This window comes from Styela clava, chromosome 5 (assembly GCF_964204865.1).
Source record: "Styela clava chromosome 5, kaStyClav1.hap1.2, whole genome shotgun sequence".
Taxonomy (NCBI): Eukaryota; Metazoa; Chordata; class Ascidiacea; order Stolidobranchia; family Styelidae; genus Styela; species Styela clava.
In genome coordinates this window covers 4013522-4032981 of record NC_135254.1, presented here as the reverse complement: position 1 = coordinate 4032981, position 19460 = coordinate 4013522, and the positions used below count along the sequence as shown (strand labels likewise).

Here is a 19460-nt window from a genome sequence, read left to right as displayed (position 1 = left end):
TCTCAAATATTTTATAGTACTAACTAATCGTGCCAACTTCTAATTTGAAATTTTCGTACCTTATTTTTTCATAGACCCGAAAGCCATGAAATTTGTTTTTGAAAAGTTAAGCGACAATTTATTCAGTTTCAACCAATGTTCAATTTGCTTTATTTTGGAGTTATTCATAGTGTGTTGAAGATCTACAATACTTGAGGCAGTCGAGCAGAGCTGTATCATCAGCGAATAGTGTGGTATCAAATGCGATGGAAGTAGGAAGGTCAATGAGGTAGCCTAAAAACACTAGGGGGCCAAGAGTGCTACCCACAAGATGCATATTAATAATAAGATTTATGACCATTTGATTCATTGAATTGTTGACGCTTTGTTAAATAAGATTTAATTAGATTAAGTAGCAATCCGCATATGCTGTAGTGGGACAATGTGTATTATAAAAACAAGGAAAAAAACATGAAAAAGGCATTTTATGGTGAAGGGTGACGCGAAAAAAATAATGTTGGTTATCGAGCAGCGACACCCATGGTAAAAGTCTAACTTTGATACATGTAGAATAGAAAGACGTCGAACAAATATATGTAATTAAAAAAATAAATGTCGAAAAAACAAAACCGATACAAAAAAAGAGACTCCAAGTACCGGTGAGGTAACCATGGGCAACAGCATAGCAGAATGAGAAAATTAGACTGAAAAACAAATCAGTAATTCTTGCTGCCTTCAGAAAAGCCAGGGATTGCACAAAGCATTTCGACCATTTCTTTTTTTCAAATGTTTTATTGTTTTTTCTGTGTTATTGATAAAAGCATATTTTTTCCACCTGTATAATAGAATTGGAAATAAAAACATTATGCCACATATACATATGTAAAACATGCATGAAAACCTTGAAAAAGGCAAATTGTCAAACTCAGGCTTATAAAGCCTTATGTGGCTACAACTCCCAAATTATTGTTTGGGAAGGCTATACATAGGAAATATGGCAACCACTAATTTCTTAATACTATACAAAATAAACTCTGGCATAGAATCAATATATGTTTTCAAAACTAAAACTACATACATAGGTCACCCTGTAATATAACTCTGGCTTATATACCACAATGTGGCTACAACTTCCAAAGTGTAAATGGGAAAGGCTATGTCAAACTGGAAAAATGTAGCAACCACTATTTTCTTATATTTTTCCTCAAGATGTGGACTAAAATAGAATTCTTATAAAGTTGAATTTTAGGGTTCTCCACCAGACAAAACTAAGCAAATACTGATAATATTCACCGGATGAAACTAAGCAAATACTAACAATAATATTCACCAAGTCCCTAAAAATTCACTGTGCATCCATACAAATTTAAATTTTGAATACAGCACTTAAAATTTATTAACCCTTTCCGTGCGGTGGGCACGTATACGTACCCACGACAAAACTCGCTAGATTGCGGCGGGTACGTTGGTGTACTCCACTGTTTTATTTAGCAGTCGGTCGCAAACTGTTGGTCTAGTTTTTCCGGGTTTTAGTTTATTGATAAGAAGTCTTCTTCGAGATTAACATAAGCGACGGTAAATCTCGCTTTCGTTTACCATGGGAATTTTATTTGCGGCGGAACGAGGGAGTGTTTTTGAAATTTATGCAAATTTCGGTGTTTTTTGGGTGGTAATAGAAGACATATTATCCCTTCCATCTACCAAAGTATTTTGAGTTAGATAACGAAATTGCTACAGCAATTTTATGCTATTGTTTGCCAACCAAGAAGCGGTAACAGTAAAGGCTTTAGCGAATATTTCTATTTTTTATCACGGTTTGAAGTTTCAACACCCAAAAAAAAAAAAGCCATTTTTTTTATCCGGTTTGTGACTCAGACCACCCCTTTTGAAAAAAAAAATTTTTTTTTAATCGCCAATTGCAAGCTCTTTAAATAAGCTTTCCAACGAGCCGTCAGTGGGCAGCAGAGAATCATTACTTTTTCGTTAGTCGATCGATTAGTTGTGGGGGAACAAATGCATAAAGTCGGCGTAGCAAATACGATTATTTAATAAAAAATAAAAATCGCATGGAAAGGGTTAAAAGCGATTCGATATGTAAGTATGTGAATTTGACAATGTACATTTTCTGTTTGGTTGATGTCTCCTTCCTGGTATATTTACCGTATATTCCCACATATAAGCCGACATCCTGAAAACGGCCATAAAAGGGTGAATTTATAAAAAATCTTATAAAGCAGACCCCGCAAATCGTAACACGCCACATGTACCTATTACAGCAAATGGTTATAGAACAAAATTAAGTTGGCATAACGTCATTTCATTTGAGTGCGATCAGAGTTATGCTCGAACAAGCCGAATTCTTAATGCGATCAGAAATATGCTCGTAAAAACCGAATTTTTAGTGCGATCACAAATATACATGTACAGTATAAGCCGACCCACTATTTTGACAACTTTTCTCTAGTTTATACTAGGATTATATGTGACGATTTAGTAATAAATAATTTACCAAATCAAAAATCACAATGAGATATCAATAACATACTCTGCTAAGACTTCCAGTGCATATGATAATTTCCTGATGCTGTAATTACATGCACAAATTGGTACACTTCAAAAGCTGTTTTCGTATTCTGCTACAGGTAATATTTTATATCAAATCAGTTTTACGCTATTAGTCTATAAATTGAAAGGTTCAGACAACAGCGCTAAGTTCAATTCAAATTAGGTTCTGTCACTCATATTAATTTTGGATAATTGGTTTTCCTTAATGCCAACCTTGCCATTCATTGTATCCTGGAATCAAAAAATATTTATCTCACACTAAAGTATTTACTGCAGCGGCTCCAAACCGGGGGATACAGAGCGGTCGGAGGAAGGCGCAGAATTGATTTCCCATTTGCTTTTACAGGAAAACTCCCCATTCTTACTAGTTTAATTGCCTTATATGGTTATTTCACAAGGTGTTTCACATTGTTGAGCATGAATTGTTTAAGCATAATGGGATTTGAAATCTACCAATAATAATAACACTATAAATACCCCTGAAATGATAAACAGAGGGGCCCTTAGTGCTAAAAACCTCCGGAAGGGGACCATTGGGAAACACTGACTTATACTGACACTGCAATATAACTGAAGCAAAATGCAGTCAATTGTATTTTGATAGTGTGTGAATTTTTACCTGTGTTCCAGCAGCAACAATATAGCAGATTTCAATGAAAATTGTCAACACTTTGAGAATGATAACACAACCCAGGTGTTATATAAATCCCGCTCAACTGCCCACAAAATATATGATATTAATAAGATATACCTACTACCAATGGAAGCTATCTATCTATCTATCTACTTACGGTATCTATCGACAACAGTTACCTAATACAAAACTGGAATTAGACCGTTGCTCATATTTCCTAGAAAATTCTGTGTTGCAGAAGTGGCATTTTTTTTGTAGTTGCCCACAAATTGTTATCATTGTTTCTTCAGTTTGCTTGCTCATACCAAGCTATAGGATAGGATTTACATATTGATCCCGGGAAGAGGAAAGCCGATAGGACGGCTTAACCATAGGGCGAACCTCCCACAGCAGCGAGAAGTCCAGCAATCCTCTTGCACATAACTATCTCTACATGGGATTCAAACCTGCAAACCACGCAGAGTAATCAGAACTGAGACACACCGTAGCGCTGCCAATATTTCAATATACTGAATCTGAAGAATAATATGGATGTTAAATTTGTCATACAAATTGATTTACTGAGCACAATCTTGGACTTTTTAAATATCCTGTTGTTCACTAATTCTCTGATATGTTTATAAGTTCTTTAAAATGACATTATCTTATTTTCAAATTAATATTGTGCAACAAAGTTTGGCCGGCAACAGTTTTCTATGTTAGTTCATGCATATGCAACAATGTAAACAATTTTTATTTGATCATGAGGGGCTGGCTTGCATTATTTTGGTAATAAAAAAAATCAAATACTCTACCAGGTCATAGTCATGTACTTTATCGAAGTATTTTATCTATGTTAAAATGTAATACTGCAGGAAATCCATTTTTATCAGCGGTATTCGGACACGGCCTAACTGTAGCATACATGATGCAAACATTTTTGGGTTTTGTACCATTCCTAGTAAACGCAAGAAAACTGCTAACCTTTCTGCTATTACAGGGTAGTTCTCATAATTCTGTACTGCTGATCTGTACATCAGTTCAAGGAAAAATGTAAGTAAAACAGAAGATAGCTAAAAAGAGATTTATAACCACTTACAACCACCAACTTTCCCAGCACTCATACAGCTGTTGTGAATCAAGCAGAAAACAAAGAACTAATAATCCTGGGGGTTTCAACGAAATCCCACACAGAAAAAAGCTTCCCATCAAAAATTTTTTTTTTCAAATTAACAATTTATAATCAATCCTTCACACAATTGAAGTTTACAGACAATAAAACAAATTTTTTACATTACTTAAGCTTATTACTTATACTTATTCAGTAATTAGGGGTAATATTTGCAAACCATGGAAGACTATACAAAAAAGATTAGATTTATTAGGGGGGAACACTATGATTCCATGAAAAATATATGCAAGGTTTAAAAACAAAATAAAATACCATCAGAAACTTGCCAACTACTTTGGACAAAGATTTTTAATAGTCAGAAGTTGAAGTACAAAAGAACTACCATCAGAAACTTGCAAACTACTTTGGACAAAGATTTTTAATAGTCACAAGTTGAAGTACAAAAGAACGGTGGGCAACAATCTTTATGAGAAAAATGTCATAAAAAAAATCAAAAATCTATTTTACTCACATTTAATGCAAACTCAACAGTTTGGGACCAAATTCAAATATCAATTCGCTTTTGGAAGTAACTTCAATCACAAGCATGTGTTTTATTTACAACTCTGTAGAGGCTTTGAAAACCAACAAAAAAGAGGTTGTTTCCATATTTGGCGGGGACAAAAATTTGATAAAGTGATTTTAAAATTTTTTGGAGGCCATGAGTATCATATAATAAATGATCAGAAATGAAGTGTGACCTAAGGGTATATAAGCCTTCAAAATTTTAGATGACTTCCACAGTCTTTCGCGACTCCTTATCTATTGTTAAGAATCTCTCACTTGTATGAATTCTTATGTGTATAATTACATTTCTTACGATTATCATTATACACGTTTGTCATTTTTTGTGTTTATGTTCTTTAATTTTCGTGTTTATTCTTGCATGTTAGAAATAAATCATCTGAATCTGTAAGAATAAATTTTCGTGTATTTCAGTATTCTGCTTGCCTAGAAGAAAAAAGCAATGACAAGACAATATGGAGCTAATCATTCAATGAATTTAATTTTGATCTTATAATACAAAACAATGTCACAACAGCAAACCACACGGAGAGCAAACATAACTTAGGATGAATTTGAATATGTATGTGACCACCATATCCACCCAACATGACGACAAATGCAATCTAAAATTATGAAGTTTAAAGAAATTTGTAATAAAAATATTTGTAGCAAGGCAATAGATTTCCAGCAATACTAAACAAAACCTGTTGTCCATAGTCATGTTCGCAGTGGACACACGAAAACATGTTATAAAAAATAAACTACCTCTTATTCCAAACATCACTAACCAACAATCCATTCAGCATGAAATATGTCCTTCATATTAATGGAGATCGGTTTAAAAGCACACAAACGCATATCACAATTCAAATTTCAATATATTAGAGAATCTATAAAATGCTATAGAAATTTTATGCAATATTTGTTCATGTTTTCACTCCCAACAGGGCAAGCAGACACTGACTTGTAAAGAGCTAATTTTATTAAAACAACCTAAATATTTTTTGGGGTCGATATTGTCTACTCAATTCATTACACCCTAGATGAGGTGGTGTGCATGGAATCAATCATATGTAATACATGTTAACTACTGAGCCATCGCTTCTGATTGTTAGGGCATACATGATCCAAAATTTTCGTGAATAACTAGTTTGTTGTTATTACTGGTTTGGGAATAATAGTGCATGTTTATCTATGTAGGGACATGCTGTGTCTTCTAGTTTCGCAGAGTTGTGAAGCTAACTATGATAGACAGAAACTTTTATGGCCACCGCACATTAGGAAACATGATGATTCTTAAAGAATCTAGTCAAACAAATGTTGATTTAGCATAGTCAAAATTGGACCAAGTTGGTACACTCATGTCATGAATAAGTTCTTTAGTGGCCGCTTATAGCGCTGAGTTTTGTTCAGTGCGATCATAGTCTGCTCCGAATTGACCCGCTTAAAATAAGCAACAAAGCCGACATATTTTCAATCTAACTTCATTCAATCCTTTCCCTAAATTTTCTAGATTTAATGGGTGTTCATGATTTGAAAAATGTTCCAAATATAAATATTAGATTAACTATATATTGGTGACGCTATTGTTCACAGGGGAATCCCCCATTCAAATCTAACATTCCAAGATTCATCAAACTTCGACCATTCGACCAGCCGTTACGTGAGCCACCAGTCCAGCATTCTTCTCCCGCATAATCAATGCGGCATGGGATTCGAACATCACGAGATCAAAGCCCATATATACTTGAGTTGCGCAACAATGGAAATTGGCCGCCATTTTCGACTAACGTCGCCTGCGAGGTTACGGTGGTTGTGCGTGATCCTCGGCTAGACTGGTAACTTCTGCTATAAAATTATAGGCTGCTCGGCGTCTAATTGCAGCGGGAATAGCAAACAGTGCAACTCTTGAAGCTATCATCAGATGCCGAGTGAAGGAACGAATGGGGAATAAATTGTAGAGGCTGGAAATCCGACCCTGGCATTTCGTTGTGTGAGGTTAGTCAAACGAATGGCCTAATGTGAAACTGACATCAGGAAAGACAGGCTAGTAATTTGCAGGATGTACAGAGTTTTAGGATGATGTCACATTTAATTATTTATATCACGTTGCCCATCCGACTCACTAAAGTTAGCCCAGAAAAGTTACCGGTATCTAAAGTTAAGTTGAACTACAACGATTTTCTAAACGCTGGCTTCAGGTGTCAGATTAGGAAAACTGTATTTAAATCATCCTAAGTAATGCAAAGTCAGAAATCAGTGCATTGAATGTATAAGAATCACTGTCATGATTGCTTGGAGTCCTGCGGTCACAACAATTCATAGTAGCCTAATTAGCAGCAATATGAATAGACAATTCGGAGCTTAGTGGAAATAATGCTTTATCTTTTGAATTCTGATCTTCTAAACTGAATGCGTGTTTAGTAGGGCTGTCCAAAATCGAATAAATTTTTGATTCGAATCGAATCGGATATTTTCGCCGAATCGAACCGAATAATCGAATATTATTGCGCAATAGTAAATCTGTCTCTATTATACAATAAACGCCTGCCCTTCGATGTTGTGGTAACGTATGTGCATCAAAGGAGATCACACGCTTGTATGAACTGGTCAAAAAAATTGGAGAACTCCAAAATTTGGGTCTCGAAAACTGTTGAGTGTTAAGAGTAAAAATTGCACTATTCAAAAATTGCAATCTCAATTTTGATGGATTCAGTTTTAGTAGGACATATAAAGCCTGTAGATGCTATTTTAATCCTATTCACTAGTCTTTGTTTTTTTGTGTAAATTTCAGCAAAATAATAACAACCATCAATATAGATAAAACTGTTGCTCAAGTTCAAAATTGCATTTAAAAATTCCAAGCTAGTTTGATGACAATATTATTTGAGGACTATAATATTGTTAGTGTACAGTCAACAGCCATCAAAATGCAAGAGTGCAATTATTTGTCTTGGTATATAGATGGATAATACAGTAATGCCATCATGAGAAATTACAAATTCCATTTAAAGAAGGTATTGCCATCATAAGGATCCCAAAACACCTGTTTCAGCTTTGAGTTGCCTGTACCATGTTCCTATGATAACTAACTCAACAGCTTCAAATCGATTCTATTTATGGAACTATCGTTTTCTAAATTGTCTCCTTTTTCTCCTTGTTCTCTCTCAAAAACGTCACGATCGACTATACCTTGTTATGATGACCACGCATGGAATGGCTAATCATGTGCCACCGGGCGGGCATTAGTAATGACATGTTTATCACAAAATGAAGGCGAGAGAAATATCGGGAAACCAATTAAGCAAGCCGGGAGCGAGGGTAGTCTGAGCTCGGAGCGCCGCCGCTTGCCCGATGAAAAACATCCCGTAAAGGTGGTTTCCGCTCTATGTACCGGTACCTAATTTTAGCGATTCGAAAATTAGCCGAAAAACGATTCGAATAATTTTCGATTCGATTTCGAATATTTGGTTCGCTTGGACAGCCCTAGTGTTTAGTTAAGTCACTGTCAATTTGAACGCTTGCTATTTCAAAAATAGGTTCATTTTATAACCTACAACTCATTCCATTTTCGGACTCATTTTTTAAAAGTATCAATTTGAACTGAAGAGAACGGATAAATGGGAAAAAATGAAATGGGATATAGACAATATCGATGAGCCAAATTCATCAAAAAATTCAAATCATTAAAACCTGAATTAGGCAAAATATTGACTGAGATGAAATTTCAAAAAAGAACAATAAGCCTACAGTGAGTTTTGAATGCCAAAGTGATCTGTAATTTGTAATGATTGTCAGTTTGAATGTCTTGAAAGGATCATTTCACCTACGTTTTAGGTTCCATCAAAACATCCTATTCCAGGTGCCACCAGGACAAACCAGTTGTGTCAGAAGCATATAATGTTGAGTCGTATACAGCACAAGAGTGCGAGACTGCTGTCTAAGCCTCAGGAATGACCTCAGAAGTACTATGGCTTCTGTTTATGCATACGATGTATTGTAGACTGTCCAGGTGCCACCAGGACAAACCAGCTGTGTCAGAAGCATATAATGTTGAGTCATATACAGCACAAGAGTGCGAGACTGCTGTCTAAGCCTCAGGAATGACCTCAGAAGTACTATGGCTTCTGTTTATGCATACGATGTATTGTAGACTGTAGAGGACGCAATTTGATGGTTACTACTTTTACTACTAGTAGTTAACATGCGCACAGTTAGTGGACTGTTGCATGTGTCCAGAACCACATTACACTGTGTAACACACATTTTGTTACTGGCATCTAATTATTATTTTCTGATGAACAGTAACACACCAAAGCTGAGGCAAAATGGATTTTGAAACTTTTTTAAATTGGGGGTTGAAGTATTTCACTCAAATCGTTTTTTTTTTTGGGGGGGGGGGGGTAAAACAACATAAAACTTTCATTATAACACAGGGGTGCTATTTTTTTTGTTTTTAATTATCAAAATTTTTACAAATTAAATAACTTTTTATCGATTAAAAGACTTAAAATTGAACATAGAAACACAGATTATTTGTTAAAGTCATTTTCACGAATAGGCACTCATATGTAGCCACCATCGCTTGGCTGACATGGGCAGTCCCGATCTCGTAATGGAACTAAGATAAGGAAAGTCGAAATAAAAATTGGGCCTAGCTTTAACCTGGTACACATACTGCGGGAGTTTCAATTAATGTACCTTTTTTATGTCTTTGTTATTTAATTGTTGAAAATTCTATTGTTGGTCAATCGAATAGCACTTCTTTTCCATGTCTTTTATATTTAGGTATTTACCTGCTATTGTTGATCAATTAAATGGTTCTTTTCTCATATCTTTGTTATTTGATAATATTATTCTATTTTTGGTTAATTTAAATGTTTCCAAATTGCTCTGAACTATCAGTAGGATCAGTTCGTTTATAATGGTTTCATGAATCGTACTGTAACACCAAATATTTGAATAAAAACGTTCACTATTCCTATGATGATCATTGCTTCGTTTTGTAAACACGATTCGCAAGATGTGAATTATTGAATTTTCCTATTGATTGACCCTCTTGTGTGAGTCAGAAACGTTTTCAAAACCCATCTACTAAAACTTATTGATAAGTATTAACATTTTTGGCGTGCAAGTTTGTAAAAATCCCAAACATATATATATATAAAGTTCATGCATTTTTTAAACATTTTCAGATTATGACAAACCTATGAATAAAATTCCTCTTGCCCTATCCAGTGTGTTAGTTTTTTCAGTAATGTGTATGTAAGCCTACCACTGAGTTGCACTTTATTATTTTTCACGTTCAGACACATTCTCATCACACATTCACATCCATTCCCTGATCCACTTTGTATATATAGCCAGCTTATTATTTTTTCTTGATTATTATCGTCCAAACCCCATTAAATTTATTAATCAGGTAGGTATGAATTTCCATCACATTATTCTGGCCTCTTTAGATTGTTTTATTTAACGAATGCAACACCGGACACCCCCGACGTTTTTTTGTTTTAAAAACACAAATTTATTATATTGCTTTTACCTAAGGATCCCCTCATTTTGTTCGCAAATTTTATTGTAAAAATATTATCGTAATAGTTCAAGTTTCGCCACTGGTCATCTTTCAGTGTTAATCTTAATCACATCAACGTATATGGTGAAAGCTGACTTCGATGACCGTATGGTCGGATCGCTCCCTCCTGTCCATACCAAAACAGTTTATTTGCTGTGGCTATTTTATTGATGACTGTATTTTTTGGTTGACAAAATAATAAAATCTCTCTTTCTCGTTGTACTGCCATTGGTGATGACATTTACAATTCAATTATGCAGCTAGAGTGTCTGGAGTGTGAAGAGGGCTAATTTGTAATGTAACATTGACATCAATATTTAGCTACAGTCCCATTTGACCCAGTCCCAGCCTTTACTGTCGAAAAATTTAGTTTGTTTTAGTCATTTAGGCCTGTTCTAGTGTGAAACTGTGTGTGTCTACCAGAGATGGATCAATTACACCAATTCAGTTTAATTACAACTACTTCCTTAATTTTTTTAATTACATAACAATTACTCCACGCAAAAAATATCAAATTACATTTATAATTATAACATTTTGGTATAACAGCATGCCTCAGTGCTGCTCAAAGATTTAAAAAAAACTCTGACAATGGTGCAGGAAGTGGAACAACACAGTTTTCGAGAGAGTTTGTTTGATGTTCATCTATTTTCAAAATACTAAGTTTAGTCTAATTGAAAGTGTAATTGAGCGAAAATGTTAGCAAATTACAATTACACAGAATTAAAATTCCTCCATTACAATTACATGAAAAACTGTAATTAATCACATCAATTACAATTGATCCAACTCTGGTGTCTACTATGCTAATGGAAAAATCAACATGGAGGTATGGTTGCGCCATCAGGACGCCTTGATTATCAGTAAATTCCGGACAACCCGGAGGCCAGACTTCGATTCCGGGACTGTCACGGCCGTTCCCGGGACGGTTGGTAGCCCTAGCATCATCAGGTCTCGAATAGGATAGGATAGGATTTACATATTTATCCCGGGGGAGAGGAAAGCCGATAAGACGACTTATCCATATGGCGAACCACGGCCTCTCGTCCGGTTACCATTCCAAGTCGGGTATGGGATTAGTTTTTACTGTATTGTTTGTTTTTTCGGAAGCATGGACTTGGTGGTGGAGGAAGCCGTAACCGACCAGCGGTTACGTGAACCACCCAACGACGGCGAGGAGTCCAGCAATCCTCTCGCACATAACCATCCCTGCATGGGATTCGAACCTGCGAACCCACGCAGAGTAATTGGAGGTGCGGTGGCGAGCGTATTCCTAACGCTTAGCCCGTTGAGCCACACCGCCGCCTATTTTGCCTACTTTCCCGATTTTCCGTAGGCTATATATGTGTGTTGACTTGCATTGCCTATATATTTGTTTTAGTTTTACGGAAAATCGAAATAAACTTTACTAACCGTGCGTTGCGTCTATATTATGTTTGTTACCGAGCGGCGTGGGTTGTTAATATGAGTGCCCCGTATTAGGTTTGATACTGATTGAGACGTCATATCGGATTTCTGCGCCCTCGGAATATAACTACTGATTTAAATCTGCCCCAATAGCCTTTTAAAACTACTAAAATTAGGCTTGTTTGCGTCACACTACCCGAGCCGAGTGATCGAAAATGGCGTCCATATGACGCCATAATGGGACGAGTTAGTTGCACGGGGTTGCGTAAAAGTACGGTGCTTGCCATCTTGTTGTTATGTAAAATCTATGGGTGATCACTGCAATAGATAGGTAGAAAATAGAATCCACTACAAACCATTTAACTCTATTCAGAACTCAGGTGATCACTGCCGATTCTTATGGCGACGGTATCACCATCAGGGGCGATAGAGATACCCAGAGATGTTTTTGAACGAGTTCTGGAGTTCGCCGATTTAGCTTTAGGGAAATATTTTCGGTACCGTACCGGTTTTCCAAAGGATACCGGTATCGGTATTGTCCGAATTATCAACTTGGCAAGCGAATTTGTTAGAAAAATATTTTGTATCTGACAAAGCAGATGAATGCAAAAAGGGATATAACACACAAGAGCCGTCAGCTTCCATTTTTGAAGCACCTGAAGGCTGAAGCTGAAGCACATATCAAGGAAATTTGATTGAAATGAATAAAGCTGCTGGACACAACCTCTAGTCTTGGGTATGAAAGATGTTTTATATCAAGATTTTCTAACTCCTGTTTTCACTCTTTGTATTTGTGACATTCCAAGACAAACACTTGAAACTAAATAATTAATGCAATGAAAACAAAATAAAATTTAAATGGCTCAAATTAAATTTGTCCAAAATGTTTTGACTGAAACAACTAAATCAATCGGATCAATAACCTTGCAATTAATGTGAATTTCTTTCCCTTCTCCCGTTTTAGGTTCTGTAATGTTATTGTCCAACCTTACTTTTCCTATTCTAATCTATCATAGTTGGGTCTGATTCAGGATATTGAAATTTTGAATATGAAAACCTTGCATTCATATACTTTTTTGGGGTGCTATCATATTATTGGCCCACCAGTGAGCTAATCCTAAGTAAGGATTAGTTGGATGAGGCAATAGCAAGACATTACACACTGCGATAATGGACTGGTTTGAACTTCTAGATCAGCCCTAATCAGCCTAGTATCAAGCGAATGTTTCATGGGTGCTTGTCTACTGTCTTGCTTAGAGATCAGAAATAAAAACCTTGATCAAATCAAAAGTTTTTGCATTCTGCATGAAATAAATTGCAGGTACTCCTGTAGTATGTGGACCAAGATGGCGGACACCAAAACGTAATATGTGTACCAGTTTAGAATTAGGCCATAATTTGATTCCAATTTTCCTTATTTTAGTTCTATTACGAGTTCGGGGACTAGACGAGTGACTCCTGTAGTATATGTACGTGAAATTATGGCCTGGTACACATACTACGTTTCGGTGTCCGCCATTTTGGTTTGCATACTACGGGACTACTAAATCGCACTGTAAATAAATTGCATAAAATCCCATGTGGTAAATAAATTGGCATTTTTAATTTCAAAATAGGAAGAAAATATTGCGATCCGATCTCCCCAACATGGAAACAATGATTTGCGAGTGTGACCGACCATCAGAACATATTGGAACTCATCATGACCAAGTACAGACAGCAGATGATGAAGTTTATAAAGCATCAAAAGTATCAACATTTTTCAAAATCCCAAGGTTAGGAAAGTTAATTGTTTTACTAATTTTTTTTAAAGGTTTAAAATACCATGTATCTAAAGCAAATAAGAAAAACTTGCTAACTAATCCCATATTATGTAATGTTGATATGTAAATTAGCTTTAATATACCGTATATGCTCGTTTTACCACCCGATCTTGATTAAGGGCCCATTTGAATAGCCGCCCGTGTGAACAGAACATAAAAATAAATAAGGGCTGGTGCTTGAATACCCGCCCGATGTGAAAGCTGATTTTTCAGTGGTAGAGAAAAATAGGGAATAAGAAGAAGTTTTGTCACAACGCTGTTGAATTTTTAGCGCTGGTAGATAACACTCATGCCTCAGGCGTCCAATTACATAACAGATAGCATTGATTATGTAACACCGTGGTTCTCAAACTGTCGTTCTCAAGTGCGTCGTTCCAATATTGATAGGGCGTCGCAAAACTTTTTTTCTTTTGCGGATTTGTACCTGGGGTGCGTAGAAAAAGTCAAAATTTTCGTTATTCTCATTTAAATCATCACGGTTAGTGAGTTTGGTTAAACATATGGGCCCGGGCTACAAAACAAGCAAATACGGTATTCTTATTGTTGTGCACAAGTCACACTCCAGCTTTTTCTACACTTCAAGTAGTTTATAATGTCATAGCTGATCAAATCAGTATTATAGTCATGATAAATAGTTCCGCACCAAATTCAGATTCAAATTTCACCTTGGTTGGGAAAAGAAGCTCCATAGTATTTTGAATTGTTTTAAACTTCTCAGGGCCCTGGATACGCAATAGTTAACTAATGATTTTCAATCTTATTTTCTGGTTAGACTCTTAAGAATATTTTAAATGCTCAGATCATAAAAATATTGTCCACATCAGTAATGCTGAATGCGTCATATCAGAAATATTTTAAATTAAAAAAAGGAGCGTTTATGTGGGCTACACTGCAACAATCAAACTCTCTAACATACACTTCCAAATAATTTAATTTCATCTATTATCCCAGGATCATGTCAGCGCTGCTGAAAGTCTTGTCGAACAGGCTTCAACTCTCAAGAAAGAGATGGAAGCGAGAAACACATATCAAGAAAATTTGATTGAACTGAACAAAGTTGCTGGACACAGACCAAGGTCTACTTTAGTCTTAGGTACGACAAATTTTTACAAGTACCAGTGCTAGCTTTGCTCATGTTTGTAACGCAATATTTATTTTATTATCCTCACTTGCCTGTATGATATTTCCGGACATAAATTGATCGTTTTTTATTTTGTACCAAACTCTGCATGAACAGAAAAATTCAATTTGAAATTGATCAAGAACTAGTCTAAAATTAGTGGTTACTTTAGATCAAGGGTGCGCAATAGGCAGCCCGCGGGGCACAACCCGACCCACCAAGCCATTCAGTGTGGCCCTCGTCCACGCTCGGATTCTCCCCATCAAGCATAAAATCTGAATCCAACAGTTTATGTTTAAAAAGTCGCTCACGTGGTTAAAAATACATCTTTTCGCTGCCTTAAATCTTTGCTGTTATGCCGGTGCCTGTAATACTGTAAGGCTGAGCAACGGCCATATTATCTTCTTTTGCCTTTTTCGCATGGATAAACTAATTTTTTGTGTGGCCCGGCTAACTGTATGAAGTTGGGTATATAGCCAACCGACAAACAATGTTGCAGGCCTTTGCTTTAAAAGGTATAAGTTTTGAAGAGAAAAAATATAAATATTGATCCAAAATTGTAAATAATACTTCTGATGGGAACAAAATTATGTTTGCCAAATTCCTATTTTTATCTTCAAGGTATTCAGCAAAAAAATAATGCAATTCGGTCTCTATAACATGAGAACGATGAATTGCGACAAAGTTTGACCGACCACCAGAACGCGTTGGAACTTATCATGACCAAGTACAGACAGCAGATGATGAAATTTACAAAGCACCAAAAGTATGTGGATCTTGTCAATGTATTTCATAATCTCAGGGACAGGAAAGCCTATTGTTTTACTATAAAATGGCTGTTTTATTACTAATAAACATTTAATTTAAGTTCCATTCTTTCAGAATACTACATCGTTCTCACACGAACAATCCTATTTCCAGTAGAAATGGCAAATTAAGGTTATTAACCTAGGTTTTGGCCAGTTCAGTGCAGCGGCTCCATAAGTTTACATTCAAATGTGAGAGACTATATAATATATGTACAGGGTGTCCATGAAGTCCCCTTACAATTTCAATATGAAGTGAGTTGATCTCAACCAGGTTTGTTATTTTTTAACCAGTAATTAGTTAAGTATTATTACTTCCATTTATTACATCTGTGAGGGCCGAAACAATATATGGTATCGATAAATTTCTTTCCAATTTTGGAAAATTTTACGACTTTATGGACACCCTATATATTGTTTGAATAATATCAAATACTTGTACTTGTATTTCGAACAAAATATACTTTTTATTAGGTTTAACATTATTATCAGACCTGCTACACTTTAAATTTACTATGTTTTGCAAGTATTAGTGTTAAGTATTGTACTGGGGTACCTTGAGCCTATGGAATGTTCCAATGGGGTTCCACTCCACCAAAAAGGTTGAGAACCAGTGGATTAGGCATATTGGAGCGACAATTCTAAAAGCTAAGAAGAACACATTATAGCATGGGGTGTGCAACCTTTAATACAGGAGGTCCAGATAGAAATAACTGGGCGAAACCTGCTACGGCATTGTAAAGTCGTAGGCATGTATTAACTAGACTCAGATATAGGCTTCGCAACGCACAGGAATTGGAATTACTCACCCGTACCAAATTAAATTTAATTGAAAACTGATTTCGCGGTCCGCATATCATTCAAAATTGCCACTCTTGTGGGCCGCATTTGGCCCATGGGCCAGTCGCGGGTTGCGCACACCTGCATTATAGTATTTGTAAATTAATATTAAAAATCCAAAGCCGTATAGCTGAATAATATTCACAATGAATAATTACTAAGATTTACTTGGATTCAAATATTTCAACAAAATCAATGAACCGTGGCTTGACAGCATTTTTAGATTTATTTATATCTTTCGTTTTCAGCATCCAGATCACTGAAAATGCTTATCAAGCAGAAAAACAATATCAAGAAGAGAATATGGAACTCATTGATAAGGTAACGAGACCAAGGTTATTCTAACCCTCAATTATGTCGTAGTGCTTTACTGCTTGGTTACCCCACAATTTCAGTTACCCTGGCCCACAATCCTGGTCCCACATTTCAGTTTATCACAAATTTGATTATGGGGATTGGTTTTGATGTAAAAGAACTGTTATTAGTCCCATAACTAAATTCATAAGGTATTGCCTGCCAAAAATCCCCTAATCGCTGTAAATATATGCACGATTAACCCTCTGACCACCACAAAATTGTGGGAGTAACCTTGCATAACATTGAGCCTTTTTATGTATAATCTTATAGTATAGTAGAAATAGTGTGTACCAATATGGAGGTAACTAATTTTGTTCGCCTATTTTACATCAAGTTGTGTAAAGGGACTGAAACCTATGGGTAGAGAGTATATTCACTTGGCTAACACAAACAGTCCCTGAACTCGTAATAGAATAAGGAAAATATGAATGAAATTATGGCCTAACCCTAACCTGGTGCACTAAGACAGTACTGAAATAGGCATCCTGATTAATCAAGTTCAGTTTATTAAATATTTGCCACTGATATCAAACAATATGTGATGGGCTACTATTGTTTGAAGGACTGGAACCTTTCTTACTTGGCAATCTGTCATTAGTAATGCTGGAGGTTTGACAATAATTATTCAAACGAAATAATTCAGTCACACGGTGGCGCTGAAGGTTCAAGTTATTTCAAAACAAAAAAGGTGGCAGTTTTATCTTAAAAGACATGAATTATCTTTCCATGTTTCAGATCCACGAGATGGCTGATGTGATGAGGCATGCTGCGGATGTTGATGATGAGCAATATCTCAGAGATTACGAAGAATTATCCCGATTGCAAACAGAAAATGACATTTTAAGAGAAATGCTGATGATATCTAAGAGTTCATTTGGATGAAGACTTATAACCACTGAACAGCAAGATTCTGGAAAGGCTGAAAAACCAGAGAATTAATCTAAAATGGTGCTCACTGACGATACTGCTAGTGATAAGACAGTTATACATGAGGGGGAATCCCCCTAAGACTACTCCCCAGACAATTATTATATTACAATATGGAAGAAGTTTATTTTCCTTCGAAAGTTACTCCTGTATGTGTGCCAGGTTCATAATTTCGATTTTCTATATCATAGTTCTATTACGAGTTCGGGATGTCTGTGTTAGCCAAGTGAATATACCCTCTGCCCATAGGTTTCAGTCCCTTTACACAACTTGATGTAAAGTAGGCGAACAAAATTAGTTACCTCCATATTGGTACACATACTTCCAGAGTGCCCCTTTGTCCTTGTGTTTCTATCAAAACTCAGTACTGAGAAAATATATGTGGTTCATATATGTGGTTTCCTTTTATAAAATCAGTTTTATAGATTTAAAAATATATATGAAAAGAACTATAACGTCATAACAAACAATCTTGATTAGCTTATAATCATTAGTCGGCCGAGGAATCATGTGCTTGAGGATGCCGAAATATAATGTCTGGAAAGTCCATACCCAAATATTTTTGAAGTTTTGTATGCGGACCACCGGTAAAAATAGTTGAGTAGCCCTGGTCTATATTATTATATTTATCTTGTTTAAATATAATTAAATACACGGATATAATATAATAAGTGTGTTTCATGAGATACTTTCATTTTCTCAACATTAGAGGTGAGATCAAGCTCAAAAATTTCGACCCGGCCGGAGTCCTACTAATTAACTGGATTTGCAGGCTCGAAGAAAACCCGAAATTTCATATTTTAATCAGGAGATCCCTGAATTGTCATTGCAAGAGTGTCGTGTTGATGAGGCAACTTCTGTTTTTTTTTGCAGACCACGGTCTTTCGTGGCCAAAACGCCCCATTTAAAAAAAAGCGATAGAGAAGCCCGACCCGGCTCGAATTTCGGGTTCGGGCTTCAGATCTTAGCTCTACTCTACATCAAATTTCCGTTTCACATTTTTTGATTGGCATATTATAATGTATATTCAGTTACACAGGGGGTTCTTAAGCTTTGGAAATGTTTATTGGGGTTGCTCTAGACAAGAAACACTCTAAAGAGGTTCTGGTTGGCACTCAAATGAACACAATATATTATTTCCAATGTCAATTTTGATGTTTCCAAATTCCCCACCTTGAGCATTTGATGATACATGAGATTGGAAAGACCACAGGTCATGGTTGTCTCCCTGTACTTACTTGAGGCAATGGTTTAGTACAAATTCGAACTGGTGTAGTTTTCAAAATGAATATCGAACTGAATAGAACATTCATAAAAAAAAAGAAATGCAAAGTTGGAATATTTTCACATCTGTGACAGACTTTTGACAGCCATTTTAGAGTTTTATACCGATTGGGGTTAGACGAAAACAGATAAAATTGCCCTTGTCCCTGTATGTGGAATTCTATAGCTAGTCTTACTTCTGGACAAAAGCAGTGAATTGTTTCTTATTTTATAGTTATTATCATACTGTGGAATGAAATTTTTATTTTCGGTAATTTCCTCGCTATTCAGATACCTTCAGAATTAATTATGGTAAATGATAGTTCAACCACAAGCGATATGGTCGAGTTGTCTTGTCCTAGTCCATAAGCATTAGATCCATGGAACTGGTTTTTATTTTTGTAATTTCAGTCCCTTTACTTTGCGAAGCCTATTATCAATGCCTATGACGTTGCAATTGCCCAACAGCTAGCTTGTGCAAAGCGAACTACTCAAGTCATAAGATCA

General features: G+C 35.9%; 1 protein-coding gene across 1 annotated transcript; it reads left to right on the top strand.

Annotated features, from left to right (window-relative positions):
- Positions 1–12049: 12049 nt before the first annotated feature.
- LOC144422711 (suppressor of IKBKE 1-like) lies at positions 12050–18796 on the top strand. Its single transcript, XM_078112455.1, has 6 exons — positions 12050–12553; positions 13434–13592; positions 14592–14733; positions 15382–15526; positions 16655–16727; positions 17499–18796. Exons 4-6 carry the CDS (start codon positions 15480–15482, stop codon positions 17643–17645), a joined length of 267 nt encoding a protein of 88 aa, XP_077968581.1. The 5' UTR covers positions 12050–12553; positions 13434–13592; positions 14592–14733; positions 15382–15479; the 3' UTR covers positions 17646–18796.
- Positions 18797–19460: the final 664 nt, after the last annotated feature.

Excerpts from the sequence above, each read along its gene's own strand:
- LOC144422711 (XM_078112455.1), top strand. The coding sequence starts at position 15,480 with ATGACCAAGTACAGACAGCAGATGATGAAATTTACAAAGCACCAAAA. Across the intron at positions 15,527-16,654 it reads AAATTTACAAAGCACCAAAA|CATCCAGATCACTGAAAATG; the intron begins GTATGTGGATCT and ends TTTCGTTTTCAG. Across the intron at positions 16,728-17,498 it reads ATATGGAACTCATTGATAAG|ATCCACGAGATGGCTGATGT; the intron begins GTAACGAGACCA and ends TCCATGTTTCAG.